This window comes from Lutra lutra, chromosome 5 (genome assembly GCF_902655055.1).
Source record: "Lutra lutra chromosome 5, mLutLut1.2, whole genome shotgun sequence".
Classification (NCBI taxonomy): domain Eukaryota; kingdom Metazoa; phylum Chordata; class Mammalia; order Carnivora; family Mustelidae; genus Lutra; species Lutra lutra.
In genome coordinates this window covers 9,095,337-9,114,456 of record NC_062282.1, presented here as the reverse complement: position 1 = coordinate 9,114,456, position 19,120 = coordinate 9,095,337, and the positions used below count along the sequence as shown (strand labels likewise).

At 39.7% G+C, this 19,120-nt stretch overlaps 1 protein-coding gene across 4 annotated transcripts in view; it reads left to right on the top strand.

Moving 5' to 3' along the window:
• The window catches only part of CTNND2 (catenin delta 2), a 915,285-nt gene that overhangs the window by 474,981 nt on the left and 421,184 nt on the right, over positions 1–19,120 (top strand). For all 4 annotated transcript variants that reach the window (XM_047730983.1, XM_047730982.1, XM_047730984.1 and 1 more), the window contains 2 exons: positions 16,541–16,575; positions 16,966–17,082. In XM_047730983.1, coding sequence (XP_047586939.1) covers positions 16,541–16,575; positions 16,966–17,082 — 152 coding nt within the window. The remainder of the gene's footprint in view (positions 1–16,540; positions 16,576–16,965; positions 17,083–19,120) is intronic.

Below are 19,120 nucleotides of genomic sequence, written 5' to 3'. Positions count from 1 at the left end.
AAATCCCATATATGAGTGAAATCACATGATATTTGTCTTTCTCAAGCATGCTACTCTCTAGCTCTTTCCATGCTGTTACAAATGGTGAGATGTCATTCTAAAATTTCCATTTTCCTATCTTATGCATAAGGTAAAATACGGGCATTTCTGTTCTCTGTTCTCTGACACAGAATACTCTCTTAACTTCCAAATTAGGACAGAAAGAAAGTTATTGCTGTCAGTGGTCATGGTGGGATGGGGTGTGTCTGTGAATGCGTGTGTATATGGGTGTACGTGTATACTTATGTTAATGGGAAAGGAGGTCTAAGTCGATGATGACGAAATAAAGAAAAATGTTTTTGTCAGTTTTCTAAATTGATGTTCTGAATCTGGCTTGTCCAGTCACTTTGGGGAAGAGCAAGTCATTTCCCAGGATAGTGCATTAATTAAATAAAATTCTAAGTTTGGGAGAATTTGATTTTTGGTATTTTCTTAAATGTTGAATGTCAAAAAAGAGGAAAAGGAGTATGATTTTTTTTTCTTCTTTTGACTTTTAGCCTGTATGAAAAAAAAAAATCACACCACCCTTACTTAAACTATTTTTAACTACTTAAACAATAAAGCAAGAGAAAATGGTGCCTGGGTGGCTCAGTCGGTTAAGCATCTGACTCCTGATTTCAGCTCAGGTTAAGATCTCAGGGTTGTGAGTTTGAGTCCCTGCCACCGCTGTCCAACTCCACGCTGGGCATGGAGACTGCTTAAGATTCTATCTGAAAGACAATTATCATATGATCTCCCTGACATGAGGAAGTTGAGAGGCAATGTGGAGGGTTTGGGGGGTAGGAAAAGAATAAATGAAACAAGATGGGATCGGGAGGAAGACAAACCAAAAGAGACTCTTAATCTCATAAAACAAACTGAGGGTTGCCTGGGGGGGGAGGAGGGTCGGGAGAGGGGGGTGGGGTTATGGACATTGGGGAGGGTATGTGCTAGGGTGAGTGCTGTGAAATGTGTAAGCCTGATGATTCACAGACCTGTGCCCCTGGGGCTAATAATATGTTAATTAAAAAATTTAAAAAAAAAAGATTATCTCTATCCCTCTGCTCTGCTCTCCCCTCATGCTCTGAGTACACATGCTCTCCTCTCTCAAAAAGAAAAAAAAAAAAAATTAAAACAAAGCAAGAGAAGTATGTCTTCCCTGACTCTGGAGGAATGAGTTTATTATATTTTATCCCCATCCCAACATTTTACTTCTTTTTGTGTTTTTTTATATTAACTCATAATAGTAAAAAAAAAAAAAAAAGTCACTTTACTTTTCAGTAGTGAATATGCAGATAAACATATTAATTAACACCAATTAACACCAATTACAAATATAAAAAAATTACATTTGTTTTTGTAGTTCTTTCTTTTTGAATAGGAAAAGAAAATGAAGAAAATCTCTACTCTGATTGGGGTGTAATTTTCCTCTGCATTGACAATGACCCGTAAGGGGGTGATAAGCCATTTTTCTGGACTCTCATCCTTTCACTTTTTTTTTTTTTAAGATTTTATTTATCTACGTATTCACGCATTCATTCAGTCATTCATTTGAGAGAGAGAGAAAGCGGAGAGAGAGTGCACAGGGGGAAAGCAGAAGGAGGGAGAAAAGGGCAGGAATCCCAAGCAGACTCCACAGTGAGCAGCGGGCGCGATCTCACAATCCTGAGATCATTACCTGAGCGGAAACCAAGAGACAGACATTTAACCAACTAAGCCACCAGATGCCCTGCATCATTTCACCTTTTTAAGGCTTTTGGAAAAATCTATACAAAATGCCAATGTCTAATTTCTGTGTTCCATTTTCTTCGAGAGGGGCTCATTAGAGTAATTTATCAGGGGCTCCTATGACATAGAAATGGGTCCCATAGAGGCCAAACCAACACCAACAACTCATTTCATTTAGACCATTAAGCACATTAGGTGATGAAGATTTTGTCAGTTCCTCTCTAGCCGGATTAAACCAACAAATTAGAAATGAAGGATGTCCTCACTGCCTGTGAATTTCCTGAGCTTCTCCATCAAGGCTCCCTCTGGAGTCCTGATTTGACCTATTGCCTTAAACCAACACGTAGGCCTCCGAAGTAGAACAGAGACATGCTCATGACAACTGCCCTGATGAGTTCTGATTTATCTGTGTATAATTGTCCCCAATTAGAAACCACTAGGAACACATCGTAGAACATTTATAAGTGAAAACAGTGTTTCATTTAGCAGGAAGCTTGAGTGAATGAAATATGATCATAGGCTTAATTAAGAAGAGGAAAATTAGTTTGCTCAAGTCCATAGGATGAACAGAATTTAACAATTAAGAAAAGGATTATTACATAGTGGTGTAAGATGTAGTGCTACTTGAAAATATAGATTTTTTCCTACCCCTCCAGAGGAATAATTCTGCCCATTGTGGCCTTCTCTTGAATCCAGATATATACTGAACTTAAGAAAAAAATGGTAGTATGTAAACTTAGGTATATACAAATATAATTAAAGCTTCATTTTACAGAAAGACATGCTTTGATAATTTCATACATAGGGTAACTGACAGCAGCTGATTAGTGCTTGTCTTTATTCCAGTCGTGGTCATACAAATCGAAACACTCACTCAGGAGATTACTTTATTCCTCTGATGTTTTATGTTAGAAGTATAATAAAACTGTTTTAGTCTTTTTTTTTGTCACTATGCCTTTCTAAAGAAGAGAAAATTCAGTGAAACAAATAAAAGGACATTTAGAATCTGAAGTGGAAGTCTTGACTTGTTCTGTGTTGATCTTCATTCACAAACAAATGTTTGATGAACGCTAGGAGCTTTATACTGTGGAATACAGAGATGAATACTGTTTGGTTTCTTGTCCTCAGGGAGCTCGCAGTCTAGCGAAGTATTAGAAACAAGTCATTGGGGGCGCCTGGGTGGCTCAGTCAGTTAAGTGTCCGCCTCCAGCACAGGTTATGATCCCAGGGGTCCTGGGATTGAGCCCCATGTCAGGCTATCTGCTCAGTGGGGAGTCTGCTTCTCCCTATATCCCTCCCCCCTTGCTCTCTCGATCTCTCTCTCAAATAAATAAATAGTCACTGTAGTGCATTTTGATGAGGGATAAGGCTGCTCTGGGATCTGAGACGATGTAGAGCTTTAGTCAGCCTGGACATCTAATGCAGGTGGCTGAGGATGGGTCCTCAGAGTGGGTCAGGGGAGTCCTCACAGACCAAGCAGTTAATGCAAAGAAGCCTAAGTTTCAGGCAATGGGAAACCCTGAAGGCTTTTGAACTAGGGACTTCCACGATCCACTTTCTGCTTAAGGATGTGATTTCAGAGACATGGCGGATAACTGACGGGATCAAGAGAAGACAGCAGGTGTAGAATGGGAAAGAATTAGTTGGGTGGAGTGAATTGGGGGAGAGAGAGCAAGGACTCGTTGATATTCTCTTTGTGCCTAGGACTTTCACGTATGTTTTCATTTAATCCCCACAATAGCAGTCTGCAGTAGCTCATGTTTAAAGCCGGTTATATAATCTGCAACAATCAGTCAGAAGGAAAACACGGAGTTTATTGTTTAAAAGTCAGGGGGTGGACTGCCATTAAAGGTACTAAAAAGATAAGAAAGCTTTTTCCTTTCTCCCATGCTTTCTCTCTCTCTCTCTCTCTCTTTCTCTCCCCACCCCGTGTCGTGATGTGTTTAATTTACTATGTAATGTCATTCTAAGTAAAGAAAAGTTAAAAATTTAAACTATTGGCACAGATTTTACCGTTTATCTCTGTATAGAGCAGTGCCAGATTTAAAAGCAAAGATGGGAGCGCTGAATTTGTATGCCGAATCACTGAAATGATACAATTACTATTTCATAGCCCATAGATGCATACGTCCTTGGTTCTTAGCAGATCCGTGGAAACACCGCACAAATTTACCTGTTTTTTTTTTTTTCCCAGTTTTCAATATACACACATTCTGCCAACATTGTCTTACTGAACAGTAAGGAAGGACTGAGAGGAAATAGAACTCTGGGTTGCCCTATCTTTTCCTTTCCTTCTCGGTCATCATTTTCAGCATAAAGAGTTGGCAGACATAGGGGAGTAGCATGAGTAAGAAAGGATGAGATAGGGTTCTGTGACTATACATGGTTCTTAGAACATCATTGCCTTCTTCTTTCAAAGCAAGTTCTGGTTGGAAGGCTGAGCATGGCCTTTTCGGGCAGTCAGCATGCCTGCTTACTCCGTCATAACCATAACATGCTTACCTGGGACTCACCTTGAGTCTTACGTAGCTCCCACAACACGGCACGGGTCCGATAGGACATTACAAGCAGTCTGTGAATGAGACAGCCCAGAGCAGAATGACACACACGTTGTGCATGTCCACTCCACTCACGCACATGTTCCAGTGTTCCACTGGCAAAACACGGGGCCCTCTGAGTGTGGGATAGTTGTAATCTGGGACCACGGCAAGGTCTTCCAGCCATGAAGCCCACCCTGGTAATGTTATCTCAGAACCTAGGAGGAGACTGAGGATACAGAGGGGTGTGACTCTGCGTGTTCCCCTCGGGCTGTGGGGAGTCTGTGGTGGTAATGAAAAAGTGATATTTGTGAAAGAACAGTATGGCAGACTTTATTCGAGGTGGGGGGCTGCTACAGTGGGGTTTGCAGTAGGGGGGAAAGATGGCACCCAACCCCAAATACTACAAGGAAAAATGGAAATTTAAAGCCAAGGAGCAGGGTAGGGGTCAGTGGATGGAAAGTTACTCAGAGGAACCATCAGGAGCAAGCGGGGGCAGGGGGATTCTGCCTATCTGACTTAACAAGATTCATGCTGAAGGCAAGCTAGGTGAGCAGACATCACCTGGGGAATGGTAGAGGCTGGATGGAGGGTCGTCAGACATCAAGCGTGGGGGATTCTGGTTAATCTGACTCAGCAGGATTCTTGCTAGAACTTCTGCAAGGAAGGACGTAAGAACCCATGACGGGACCTAGTCCTAAAGAGAGCTCACAGGAGCCTGACTGAAGTCCGATCAAGGAGAGAATGGTTTTCGATGGGAAGCTACACCTACCCTTCAGACACAGAGCTCTTCCAGGCCCCAGGAAAGAGAACACAAAAGCTCCAACTATAGCAGCGGTAAAGGAGCGTGTTTCAAGGCACCTTTACATGGAGAATCGATAGGTAGATGCTAAGGACCTCAAAAACGATTTGGGGAAAGAGAACGCTTTAAATGTCTTAAGAACATTAATAGATATTCCAATTAATGGATTTTAAAACGGTTTTATACGTTTGGCAGGCAGTACAATTGTTTCATGAGCTCTCACGTTGAAATGCTCATTCTTTCTTAAAAAGAAGACTCAGAACAAATAAAGGCACCCTGTGGTGGGAAGATGTGGAGAAGATAGGGAGGCTGATCCAGCATTTCAGTTTCAAGCATCACATAGTAAGTGCTGGAAAGAAGGCAACTCTTAATGTATGATCCCCCCCCACCCCACTACCATAAATATGGAAAGCAGCACACAGAGGTAACCAAGGAAACCAATTTTCGGGAGTCGGGATAGCGGGTAGGGGGTTGCGGAAGCAGATTGGCACTGGGGCGGCTCCCCTGTGAATTAGCGGGAGGAGCGGGAACGTGTCTGCCAGGTGCAAGCCTAACTTTAATGAATACGCTTGCAGAGAGCCAATGAATTGTATCATGCAACGTCTCTTGGACTCACACAGAATGCACTCAGACTTGTATTTTGCTCTAGTATTGTAAGCCAAAATACTATTTTTAATTTTCCCCAAAAACATATGGCAGTGGAAGCGAACACAGGGTCCTGATGAGCAGGGAGCTTGGATATAATGGATGAATTTTCATTCAGAAGCAGCACGATCCCTTGCCTCTGATTGGCAGTGGGCAGTATGATTGGTATATTCTGCTCCAGGGATAATGCCTTCATTCACAGAACAAAGCAGAAAAGAGCCCAGGGCAGAGTCGCTTGAGTTCTGCCTACCCAGAACGAAGAACAAAAAGGATAATCAGAAGTTCGCAGTGGTTTCTTTTCTTCTTCTTTTTTTTTTTTTCTTATTTCTTCCTTCTGTCTCTGTTCCTTCCTTCCGTTCCCTTTACTCCACTCTTCCCAATGTTCTTTGAATTCTAGTTTAATTATTCATGGGAATAAATGAATGGCATATTGCATGTAGAGAAGACAGTTCAGGGAAGAGAAAAGAAAGCATACCGAACCCTACCCCACTATTTTTTTAACCTTTTTATTTTGAAAGGATTATAGAGTCATGGGTAATCACAAAATGAAATACACAGGGACATATCCTGTAACTTCTCCCAGTTCCTATCAATGGCAGCATCAGTGGTGTGACTGTGGAATACAATATCACAACCAGGAAACTGACACTGGTTCAATCCTGTGTTTCCTCTGTTTTAGTTACCTGCATTCCTGTGTGTGTGTGTGTGTGTGTGTGTAGTTCAGTGCAGCCTTATCCTATCGAAGCTTTGTGTAAGCACCACCACGAAATGGAGGGTGATTCCAGCACCCTAAGTCTTCCTCTTACCCTTTGTAGTCACACCCACACTCACCCTCCAGCCCAGAGCCCTGGCAACCACTGATCTAGTCTTCAGTTCTATAATTTTGTTATTTCAAGAATGTTATTTCTCTTTTTCACTCAGCAGAATTCCCTTCATACCCCTCCAAACTGCCGTTGATACATCTATCAATAATCCATTTCTTTTTATCGCTGCCTTCTTCTCCTTGGCGTGGATGTGTTAGCTTGTTCAGCCATTCACCTGTGGCAGGACACTTAGTTGTTTCTAGTTCGGGGCATTTATGAATAAACTATCAACATTTGTGTACCCATTACACGTTCGAACGGAACTTCAAATGGCTTCAAAAACCACTGCTGCTCATAGGAAGTGAAAGCTCTAGAATGCCGTGAGAGTTGTTCATGAACATAACTTGATTTCTGCTCCATAAGGACACTGAAATTGAAACTTATTTTTACAAATCATCTGTTGTTACTCGAAGACAGAAAACAAAAGATTCAGACTTCTCTTTTCTGTGAAAGAGGCAATGGTTATTTGCATAAATTTCCATTAAATACCTAAGAGGTGTTAGCTTCTCTTATATTAATAAAATCATATCACTTTCAGTCAAATTCAATACCCAAGGTCTGACATATCTGTAAGAGACAACACACTTATGAAGAAGGAAGGCTGAAGAAAATCAGGGCATTTTATTTATTTATTTTTTAAAGATCTTATTTCTTTATTTGACAGAAAGAGAGCACAAGCAGGGGGAATGGCAGGCAGAAGAGGGAGAAGCAGCCCCCTCGATGAGCAGGGAGCCAAATGTGGGGCTCCCTCCCATGGTCCTGGGATTATGACCTGAGTCTAAGGCAGATGCTTAACCGACTGAGCCACCCAGGCACCCCAAATCATTGAATTTTAGAGGAACAGAGGAGTAAGGGACATCCCCCCACACACAATCTCACACAGGACCCCAAGAAGCTAAGAAAACATAAACTTGACCCCTCCTTTTGTCCAGAGATGTCCCCAATGCTAAGGAGCTCCCTTCACGGATCGGACCCTAACAGCACAGATAATTTTGGAAGATTGAATACAAAGACTGAATTTTGGAACATCTGAGAACTTTCATATACGTACCACCTCTCAGCAAATAAAGCCACTACTCTTCTCTTCTTCTCCTGCCTACAAAATCAGTTATTAATGATCAAAGTGCAAAATGGCCATTGAGCTCTCTGTTCATTCTCAGGCTCCGTGAACGAAGCCCTGAGATTCACCAAAGATCAAGCCGTGGGCTGTGGCAACGTGTAATTCAGTAGAGTATACACTTAGCACATAAACTGCATAAACGATTCAGTTTCTGGTAGTTTGGAAGACATTTCCAAATATTACAAGGTCTCAGAGTTATTTAATTAATAGTGTCCCTGGTCATCTACAGGGACATTTACTACCTCCCGGTTTATGGAATGCTCACAGACAAAAATATTCCGATAACTTTATTGTCTAACATGGCTGGCATTCAGAAACTTTGCTTCAACTCCTTCAAAATTCTAATGTGCTAGTGTAAGCATTTAAAAAACTATCTAACTCAGGCATGAGAAATCTCCCAGAAAAACCACAGAGGGGAAGCATATAACGCGAGAATTTTCTAGTTTGTAATTTACCAATTGTTCCTTCTTCTGAGATAGAATTCCATACACAATCAGTCTCTTGTGGCATAACTACAATATACTCCAAAACTAGAAAAGCATGCAAAGAAGAGAAACTTGGAAGTACGTCTTTCCCATGGCGAGAGCTTGACTTTGTGTAGATAGTGCGTTTAGGGTGTTGAGCCGAGGGCTGATTCTTTGCGGTTGCCAGAAACTGTCAGTGCGTATTTTTGAAGGAATTAAAACAAAACAATTCTCCGTCGCTCCCTGTTGTGTGGCTCTGGCTGGCCAGCGCACAAACCTGACATTGTCGCGGCACTCTGTGATAAACGTTGAGACCCGCGTGGGTCCTGGCTACGGCATGGGAGCCTCTCTGGGTTGTTTCCATCATTTGTTAGTCCCCAACTCCAGCAAAATTAACTTAGGAATGTGAATTTCCCCTGCCTCAAACTGAGAAGAAATTAATAATAGCCACTTGGGTCTGATTTATTTTCTTCCAAGCTTTTGAAAATAACAAATGGACTTTCAGGGTTTTTTGTGTTTTTTTGTTTTGTTTTGTTTTCTTTTGTTTTTAACTGTGGCAAATACAGGACCAGGTGCCCGCAGAGAAATTCAGTACAGGACTGATGGGCAAAATTATGGTTTCAAAGTGAATCATCTTTCTGTGGAAATCAGAGACTGCCTTTTTTTCTTTACAGTGTTAGTGTAGAAAAAAAAAAAAGAAAGAAAAGGTGAACAATTTAAATTGTGCAAAGCTTATCACGCACTGGTGTGATGGTATTTATTGGTCCTCAGCCCGGACAAGTTGAATTTCATGTGATGGACCTATCGAACTTTCAATTCCAAGTTGACTGTGCTCCCAGCCTTCTGCTGTGCATGTGATACTGGCGCTTCCTTTTTGTTTATATTAATGCCTCCTACGCTCCCGCACTGTTCTGTGGGTTTTACGGACGTGAGTTTTCATAAGCTCCCTATGGCAAAGTCTAGTAAATCTCCATTTTATAAACGGGAAAACTGAGGCTTAAAGAGATTGAGTGTCATGCTCCAGGTCCTATGCACCTGTGCGCAGAAATGCCTCAAACACACTTTTTCATGCGATGGTTCTCCCAGCTTTGAGTGCTGGTCCCCCACACCCCCATGGGACTAGAGTCCCGAGGAGCTGACACTGCGTTCCCTGTTCTGTACACCCAAAACCACCTCGGGCACTCACCAAGAATGTGTGATGACTTTGTTTCCCTTTTTTCCAGGACTGGCTGTGACGGACAGCCTGGGCATAGATGCCACCATGCCTGGGTATCTTCTTAATGCCCACTGTTCCCTTTTCCCCATGTCTGTCCCCCATTCCAACCTTCCCATGACAGACTGCAGTGGCTCCAAAGGACAAAATAATCTACAAGTTATTTTAATATAATAAAATATTTTTTAGTTTATTTTTAATGTAGATTAAATAACCTACAAGTCAGTCATAACCTATAAGCCATAAACACCACTCTAACGATATGTAAAATTCCATATTTGCTCAAGACCTGCCAGACCCTGTTCACCTGATAAATACATCACTTGATACAAACTAATTTATTGAACTCTCCTGGTTTGGGAGCTCTGTGGCCCTCTGGCTATCTGTTGTAGCCCTATAAACATTTTTATAATAGCTGTAAAATATATTTCTAATGAGAGTAGGTAAAGCAGAAAGAGGTTGTAGGATCTAAGAAAGAAATCAACATGCCAGTTGCATGGCGGAGAGATTAGGACATTCATTTGGGAATATACCACGATACAGATAGCGACCACGAGGCAGTAGACTGAAGAGAAATCAGTCGCTCAGGAAATTCTGGGGGAAGCAGAGTTACTCACCAAGCCTGACAGATATGGTCTGGGTACAGTGCACTGAGCTAAAAAGGCCGGCAGCTGCCATCCACCCAGGTCCTCGGGCTACCCCTTCTCAACATTCTCACCGAATACATGACATTTCCGCAGTAATGGGGAATTTGGACCAAGGTTACGCTGTCTTGCAAACCAGTGCCCTTCTTGTGATGTGTCTGCATGCAAAACTATATACGAGGAAGTATTTTACAGTAGAGTTTAATTTTAGGTCACTCAGACATAAACGTAAGGCCCCGGGTTCCCGCAGGCTAAATATTAGTTCTGAAACCATTCCCTTCACCCTAGTTTCTCGGGCTTCTGTTTTAGGTACATCGCTTAACTTGAAAGCAAACCAACAACAAAACCCTCATAGTTCCTTACCTTTATTTCATTTTGAATCAAATTGTGAGCAATGATAGGCCACGTGACACAGTGTAGGGACTGATGCTCTGGGCGTCGGGATGCTGAAAAAGGAAATCAGGAAAGATATTTGCTCCGGTTCTTGTCGGACGGTCGAGCTCTGGAACTGCTTGGCTTCGTGTCTTTTCCTGACATTAAGCGAACTCTCTGAACGATCATCTGTTTGTTTGTTTGTTTGTTTGTTTGTTTATTAGACGTTGCCTGGACATGGATATGGAGACTGTCCTGCTGGAGATGATGAGGGTGAAAATCACTTCTCGAGAATCTCAGAGGTTATGCTTTGGTTTAAACTAGTTTTTCCCCAACATCATACCCGCAGAACTTGAAAGTTATTGGTTGCTTGCTTGAAATGTTTAAGCTTATATCAAAATAGCAAAGGTGATCCTGTCACTTTTATCGCCTGAAAAATGGAGACAAAAATATTTAGAGCTCTAAATCCTTTCTTTCCCTCTATTATTTGGACTTACCTCTTTCAGATTTTTTTTGGGGGGGGGCATTATTTGAATTTCAACTGTGAGTGATTCTAACAGTGATGGGAATATTGTGTAGAACTGAGTTACAAGGAGTTACCTAAGCATTTAACTAAACATTTAACTAAGCATTTAACTAAACATAAATGTAAGAATCATGATGGTTTCCTATTCCAAGGACCTAAGGCATTCCTAAATTAATGTTAACATTTTCCCTCATTTTTCATGAGGCAAAACATGAAGGATAAAAGAGAAATTCCCTTTAGAAGAAATTCTCTCTTTCTTCCTTAGAGCTACCACCATAATGAATTTTGGCGTATCATTTTAATCTGTATTTATATGATTTCCCTTGATGATAGATAGTTGAAAAACTAGTTTAAACTAAAAAAAAAAATCTTTGTGTATATATATATGTGTATATATATATATATACACATATGTATATATATGTGTATATATATACAATATTGTTTAGTCAATGTTTTTAAGATTCACATGATTGGAATCAGGCAATACATGTGTGAAATTTGCATTTTCCACTCTATATTTTGCTTTTGAGACCTATATTGATACATTATGGTTTGGGCTAATTTAACTGCTGATTAGTGTTGATCCCATATATATGTCCTATATGCATACAATCATATTATTATATTTGTCCATTCCCTATTACTGATCTCTTAGGTTGTTGCCATGGTTTTGCTACTGCCAACACGTGGGCATGCACTGACGTGTCCAGGTGTCCCGGGCACAGGGGTATGCGTTTCCATGGAAACTCTGCCAACAAGCAGAATTACCGAGTGACCGGGCCTCTGCATATAAATCATTACCAATTATTGACTCATTGGACACCCAAGTGACTGATTTACTCTTTCATGTGCAATGTGTGAGAGTTCCTTATTCCCCCACATCCTCTCCAACGCAGAATACTGTCCTACTTTCTCATTGTTTGAAGCCTGTGGAGAATAAAGAATTGCCGTCTGTTTAGTTTATATTCTTTTGATGGGTAATAGGTTTGAGTATCTTTTAATGTGTTCAGTGACCATTGCTTGTTTTTTTTTTTCTTCTATGCATCAGCTATATGTAAATGTATGCATCTCTCTTCTACTTGACCTTTAATCTTTATCTTAAAATGATCTGTAGGAGTTATTTTAATGTTCCAGAGGCTAACCCTCTGTAAGTTACATGCCTTGCAAATGTCTTCTCCCGGGACATGGCAAGTTTTTTCAACTTGGTTTGTGGTTTTACATTTATTTTTTTGTTTTCATCACATAGAAGTTTAATTTTGATGTCACCAGATGTATGAATAGAATGGTAGTTTCGAATGCAGCCTCTAGAACAGGACATCCAGGGTCATAATCCCGCGCCCACTGCTTCCTGCAGGTGGGACCTCCCCCAGCAAGTTCTTGAACATCTTTTTATCTCAGTTTCATTAGCTGTAAAATGGGAAAGCAGTATATCTGTCTCAGAATATTGCCTGGTTTAAACTGAGAACAATCTAAGTGTTAGCTATTGGGATTTGCACTTAAAAAAAAAAGATTTAATTTATTTACTTAGAGAGCAAGTGAGAGGGAAAAAGCATGAACGAGGAGAGGGGAGAGGCAGAGGGAGAGGGAGAAGTAGGCTCTCCACTGAGCAGGGAGCCTGATGGGGGCCTCGATCTCAGGACCCTGAGATCATGACCTCAGCCAAAGGCAGACACTTAACCAACTGAGCCACCCAGGTGCCCCAGGATTTGTGCTTTTAATATATTATATTTATATAACATATTATATAAATATATTTAATATATTTATATTTAATATAACTCTTCCCTAGCACTACTGATTTACGCACATTTATATGTATATGTTTAAAAGTTAAAAGTTAGGTAGTCTTTGTTATAAATATGCATTTTGCTCATAATAATTGGGTTCTGGAAATTGTACATAGTTATGTTTAAATACATACCCACTACTCTAAATTATATCTCTACTTTATTAAATTTAATTCTTTACAGATTACTTCTATTTCAAGAAACAGCATTCTGATAGCAAAGCAAATTTTATTTTCTAAAATTTAACATGCATAGAAGTTACAACTGCTTCAAAAATAACTTTTACATTATACTAAATTGAACAATACAATTGGGAGAAAGTTCACCATGAGTAATTCCTAAACAGCTGAAATAAGAATGTGTGGGATACAGGCATAGTCTGTGTTTATCGGATGAGTAGATAGTTTGTTTGCTTTTTTAAAAATCATCCATCCAAAAGCAGTTTTTAACAGAAGGAATCAAGTGTATAAGATATACAATTGCATAAATTCCCCTAACAGAGTGAATAAAGCATGCACTTAATGGAAATAAAATCGAAACCAGGTTTCTCTTGGGACTTCTATTTTCTCTGATCAGTCATACTTTTAATGCATTTTAACTGTGCTAAAGGAATCAGGAAACCTTTTAAATGATTAATGCTCTTTATCTGGCCAAAAGGAAGGTTCCTGTGTTTTGAGAGGCTAGTTTCATAGTCACTGGGAATGGCATTCTTTCAGTCGTGATACAAAATATCTCTTCTTGTTTCTGTTGCATCATAAAACTGAAACACTTTTGAAAGAGTTGAGCAAAAAAGTAAATATTATATAAAACTGGGATGTGTAGTCTTACACATTAAATCACCCATTATTGCGGACGAGCAGATACATCTCACAGGATGACTAAAAGCTGTCACACCACCTTATTTGTGTGAGAGTGACCCCGGACATTCTCTCCCTACGCAACACTGTGGAAATGGAAGGCAGAGAAGCAAGAAATACCTTACAGCTTCAAATACTGCCACAGTTCTGTATTACTCAGTGTGACATTTAGTCTACAGAAACAAACCCCCCTCCGGCGCAAGAGTTTTCACACAACAGTGCTTTATTTCTCACTCATGCTGTGTCTTCCCGGGGCTGGCAAGCATCTTCCTCCCTCCTACTCAGGGACCCAACTCAGTGGGGATCGGGAGAGAAAGAGAGCAGGAAGCTCTCACGCCTGCCCTTCTGTGCTTGGGGCAGGAAGTGGCACTTGTCACTTCCTCTCACAGGCCTTAACATGGCCCCCTCTGCGTGCACCGGGCATGAAGTGCACTCTTCCATGGGCCTGTGAGGAGAGGAGTGGCGAGTGCAGCGTCTTCTGCTGACTTCCTCTTACGGCTTGAGGTGGAAAGTCACTTGAGTGTGTCCCCATCCATGACTTTTTATGGTGAGCTAGGAACATGAGCTTTGCAGTGGGACAGGTTCATTTAAGTCGCTGTTGAGCAACTTGGGATCCGTGTGGTCAAATCATTTAACACCAATAACCCTTTATCCACCATCTGTCAGAAGAGCATTGTGGTCGACAGGAATTAGTGGAGCCAAGGTATACAATCCGTCCTTCGTGAAGGGTTGCACTGGCCAAAGGAATGTAGCAGCTTAAAGATAGTAAATCCTGGAGGGTGGAAGGAGAGACCATTTGTATCCTACCAGAAAACTATTGTTATCAGTTTCCCGGGGCTGCCATAACAAATTACCACAGCTGAGTGGCTTAAAACAACAACAACAACAAAAATGTAGATTCCCAGTGTTGGAGGCTGGGAGTTCAAAATCAAGGTGTCAACAGGGCTGTGTTCCCTATGAAGGTTTGGGAGGAGGGGAGGATCATTCCTTATTTCTTCCAGGTTCTGATGGCCCTAGAAAATTTTTGATGGTTCCAGCCATGTCTTGGCTTATAGATGCAGAACTCCAATCTCTGTTTCCACTTTCCTATAACCTTCTTTTCTGTGTCTTTCTCCATTTCTATCTCTTAGAAGGACAGATATCATGGGATCTAGGATGATCTCATCTGAAGACCTTTAACTTAATTACATCTGCAAATATGTTTTTTCTAATAAGTAGCCACACAGGGTTTCCAGAGATTTAACGTCATCCTATCTTTTGGGGATGAGGGGCACCATTCAGCCTACTATGAATATGAAAGCATTTTCTATTCCTGTTTAAAATGCCTCTTACTAACCAACCGTGCATGCAATTCTTAAAATATTGACTTTAGGATTACATATCTGCTTTAAGTGTGAAACTTTGTAGTTCTATATTATCACTATATAGCTCATACCTTTTTTTTTTTTAAAGATTTTATTTATTTATTTGACAGAGAGAGAGATCACAAGTAGACAGAGAAGCAGGCAGAGAGAGAGAGAGGGAAGCAGGCTCCCTGCTGAGCAGAGAGCCCGATGCGGGACTCAATCCCAGGACCCTGAGATCATGACCTGAGCCGAAGGCAGCGGCTTAACCCACTGAGCCACCCAGGCACCCCTTTTTTTTTTTTTTTTTTAAAGATTTTATTTATTTATTTGACAGAGAGAGATCACAAGTAGACAGAGAAGCAGGCAGAGAGAGAGAGGGGGATAGCTCATACCTTTTTGATACAAGAAGAAGTTGCATTGGATTGAATTTGTAAAGTCATCATTTCATGTATCAGTCCTGTCTATAGTTTTCACTGTGGTGAAACCATTTCCCAGTTTGCTAAAATGAATTGGTTGAGGAGAAAGATACCCTGTAAAAGTCACTTGTCCCTTAAAGGACGATCCTTGTGTTCGTGTATATCAGTCATAACTTTTTCAAACACTGATTTATTCCAGAATTCCCTTTTCCTTGTCCCTCTGTAAATGTATTCAGAAGCCGTCTCTGAGGTAGAGATTAAAGGTCTCAAATCCACTTGCTGTTGTGGAACTGATGAGCTATTCACAGAAGCTCTTGATCAGAGTAAAGGTTTCAGTGAAATGAGTGTAGAAAATCATTCTCAAAATGATACCTGTCAGTAATGGTGTCTGGATTTCTTACCGATTATTGGCATATGAAAAGGGGGCATGTGGAAAGTATTTGTATATATAATGAAAGAGTCATGCATATTTAGAAATTTTAAATTTATTTATTTACTTAATAAATCATTCAGAAGTTACCTACGTTGCCTCCATAGATGAACCCTGGGTAGTGTCTTTGGCGTATCATGTATATGAACCACCCTTTCTCCCTACGTCATCGTATCAGATGTATTGGTAAAGTGAGATTTTGGGAACTGTATATTTGCTGAGTGGTAAAGTGTAACATTTTTAAATTACCTCATTTAAACTAATAATCAGCTGAAAGGAACTGCTCATGCGACATGTCTGGAAGAAGGTATACATTTATCATATCTTCTTTGTAATGAACAAGGAGGCTATATCATTCTCAGACTACCTGACAATGTCTAATGAAACTAGTCAGCCTCATATTTTAAAGTAACTAAAATTGGGTAGAACAGCATTTGTGTAGAAGCTATTGTAACGGATGAGTAGAATAGGTTGGGCTTTGTGGGGAAAAAAAAGGGGTGGGGGGCAGCTAGCTACTCTCTGAAAATTACAGAACGGTGTCCGTTTATAACATGCTAGTACCTGTGATAAAAGAGATATATATCAAATGGATTAAAGTTAAGATTGCATCAGAACAAAATCTCTTTTCTCAGTAAAGATTAATAATTAAGTAATTAACAAAAGTCACGCCTTGGAGCTAGTAGTGTATTACTACTCTAATTCACTTCTGTGTCTCATAGTCCTTGGTTTCTAACCAGTGCATTCTACCTGTGTGTTCTCTTTTTTACAGTTCAGCAGAAGAGCAGTTTCACTGGCAGTCACAAGGTAAGGCACGGTTTCTTGATGAAACTTACACTTATTTCTACCTTGTGTCTTTATTGATTGATTTCCTTGTGAACTTTAGGAAAAGACTGATAAAAATGGACACGATAACCCCACAACACTAAAATTAAATGACGTTGTGATAGCTCATGATTTCCAAGAGTTAAGTTCTCTAAATTCCCTAGAAACTTTTATGTTTTTCCTGGATACATGGAATTGGCTGGCCTTGGCTTTTGCTACTGGTCGACCAAGAGTTACAGTGTGAAATGGAATGAGAACTTCACGGAGGAAATGTTTTTGGTTATGATACTTTTCGTTATTAAAGAGTAGCCTAAAGCTTTACTAATAACAATATTGTGTGTTCATTCACCAATTGAAAATATTGTATTTCAGATGGTCAAAAAGACATCGAAGACGAGCTTACAACAGGTCTTGAGCTGGTGGACTCCTGTATCCGATCACTGCAGGAATCAGGAATACTTGACCCACAGGATTATTCAACAGGTGAAAGTAAGTGAAGGGATAATTATGCTTGAAGACAATGTAAATATAAGTTGTTCTTTATTCTCATATAATTGACACAGTGAGTCATATCTAATAGGACCTCGGCCTGTGTTTATACTTGTTTTATTCATTTCACTCCACTCTCCCCTAATTCCTCCCCACATTTCCCCACCCCAATTCACATTAATTACAGGCTCTCTTAAATCAGTAATTGGCTCCTAGATCTCTCACCAATTATTGCCGTAGTGGTGATTCTCACTGATACTCTGATCTCCTTTTTGGCCTGTATCAAGACTGTCACCATGTATTTGTTTAATCAATACAGTGTCTGCTTTAAAATTAACCATGAATGCGTTACTTACACAGATCATTTTTGGTAGAGACCTTAACAGTATGACAATTATATAACAAAACAGAAGAACTCAATATAATATACACAGTACTAAATAGTATTATGCTATAGTACTGTACAATAACCCCTTATATTTCTATATGTGGCCATCTTGCATTGCATATTAACCTCAGCAGAATGTTTTAAAATTTTATTCATCTCCTCCTAATTATATATTTTTCAACCATAGTGGTTGAGGCATAGGAATAAAAGTGCTATGAATTGAAACGAGCTTCACTTTAATAAATCATAAAATTCTCTTGACTTAGTTTAATAAAATCCCACAAAAAGCCAAAAATTAAATCATTAAAATGTATATTACCCCAATCATTTTCTACACCAGAACTCATTGGAGCATTTTATTTCTTCATTTAAAAAAATAAAATTTCCTTGAATACCCACCAAGGTTTGTTATTTAAAAGGAAGATGTAAGATAAGATAGTATTCTGGTTTTGAAACCATTAATTTTACACATTAATTCACTTTCTCTCTGATTTTTATAATACCACTACTCTTAGGATAACATCATTTTGAGTATCTAACTGTATTTAAACCCATAGGTGTTCCCTCAATAAAACTCCTAAAATAAGATGCATGATTTGTAGTATCCTTGTCCTCTGCATTTTATATTTAAAAATGTAGAATTATTATTTATCTTTCAGAGTCAATAAATATATCTCCTTTTAGGGGTAGGTACAGTTAGAGTTATACTTAATTAAGATACTTAATATACTTAATTAATAATTAATAATAATAATATAATAATACACACATGTACTCACTTTGTTCAAGTAAAGAAAGCAAAGGTAAAATAAAATGTGCCTTGAGAGCAAGGGTGGTGTTAGATATTACATTTTTCCTATAATAATAGAGAAGCATATTCTATTGTGAGTTTAGGAGAGGGGATAAACTTCAATACCCAGAAGGTGCAGGAAAAACTAAATTAAGAGACAAACCAGTTAATATGGAAGGAACGAATAGGTGAGTACACTCAATTCTTTGAAAAGGATAAAAATGCAAGTTTGTAATAAACAAAGATAAAATAATTATGTTTATAAGGGACACACTTGTATTAGTGAAATAAATGTTGAAGTTACAGGAGCAAAGTAGCAACAGCAAATACCACAAACATGAACTGGGACTAGGAAGAATTTGTGAGATGAAGTGGAATTTTTTTTTTTTTAATTTTTTTATTTTTTTCAGCATAACAGTATTCATTATTTTTGCACCACACCCAGTGCTCCATGCAATCCGTGCCCTCTCCAATACCCACCACCGGGTGCCCCCAACCTCCCACCCCCCACCCCTTCAAAATTCTCAGATCGCTTTTCAGAGTCCATAGTCTCTCATGGTTCACCTCCCCTTCCAATTTCCCTCAACTCCCTTCTCCTCTCCATCTCCCCTTGTCCTCCATGCTATTTGTTATGCTCCACAAATAAGTGAAACCATATGATAATTAACTCTCTCTGCTTGACTTATTTCACTCAGCATAATCTCTTCCAGTCCCGTCCATGTTGCTACAAAACTTGGGTATTCATCCTTTCTTTTTTTCTTTTTTTTTTTTTTACAGCTTTATAAACATATATTTTTATCCCCAGGGGTACAGGTCTGCGAATCACCAGGTTTACACACTTCACAGCACTCACCATAGCA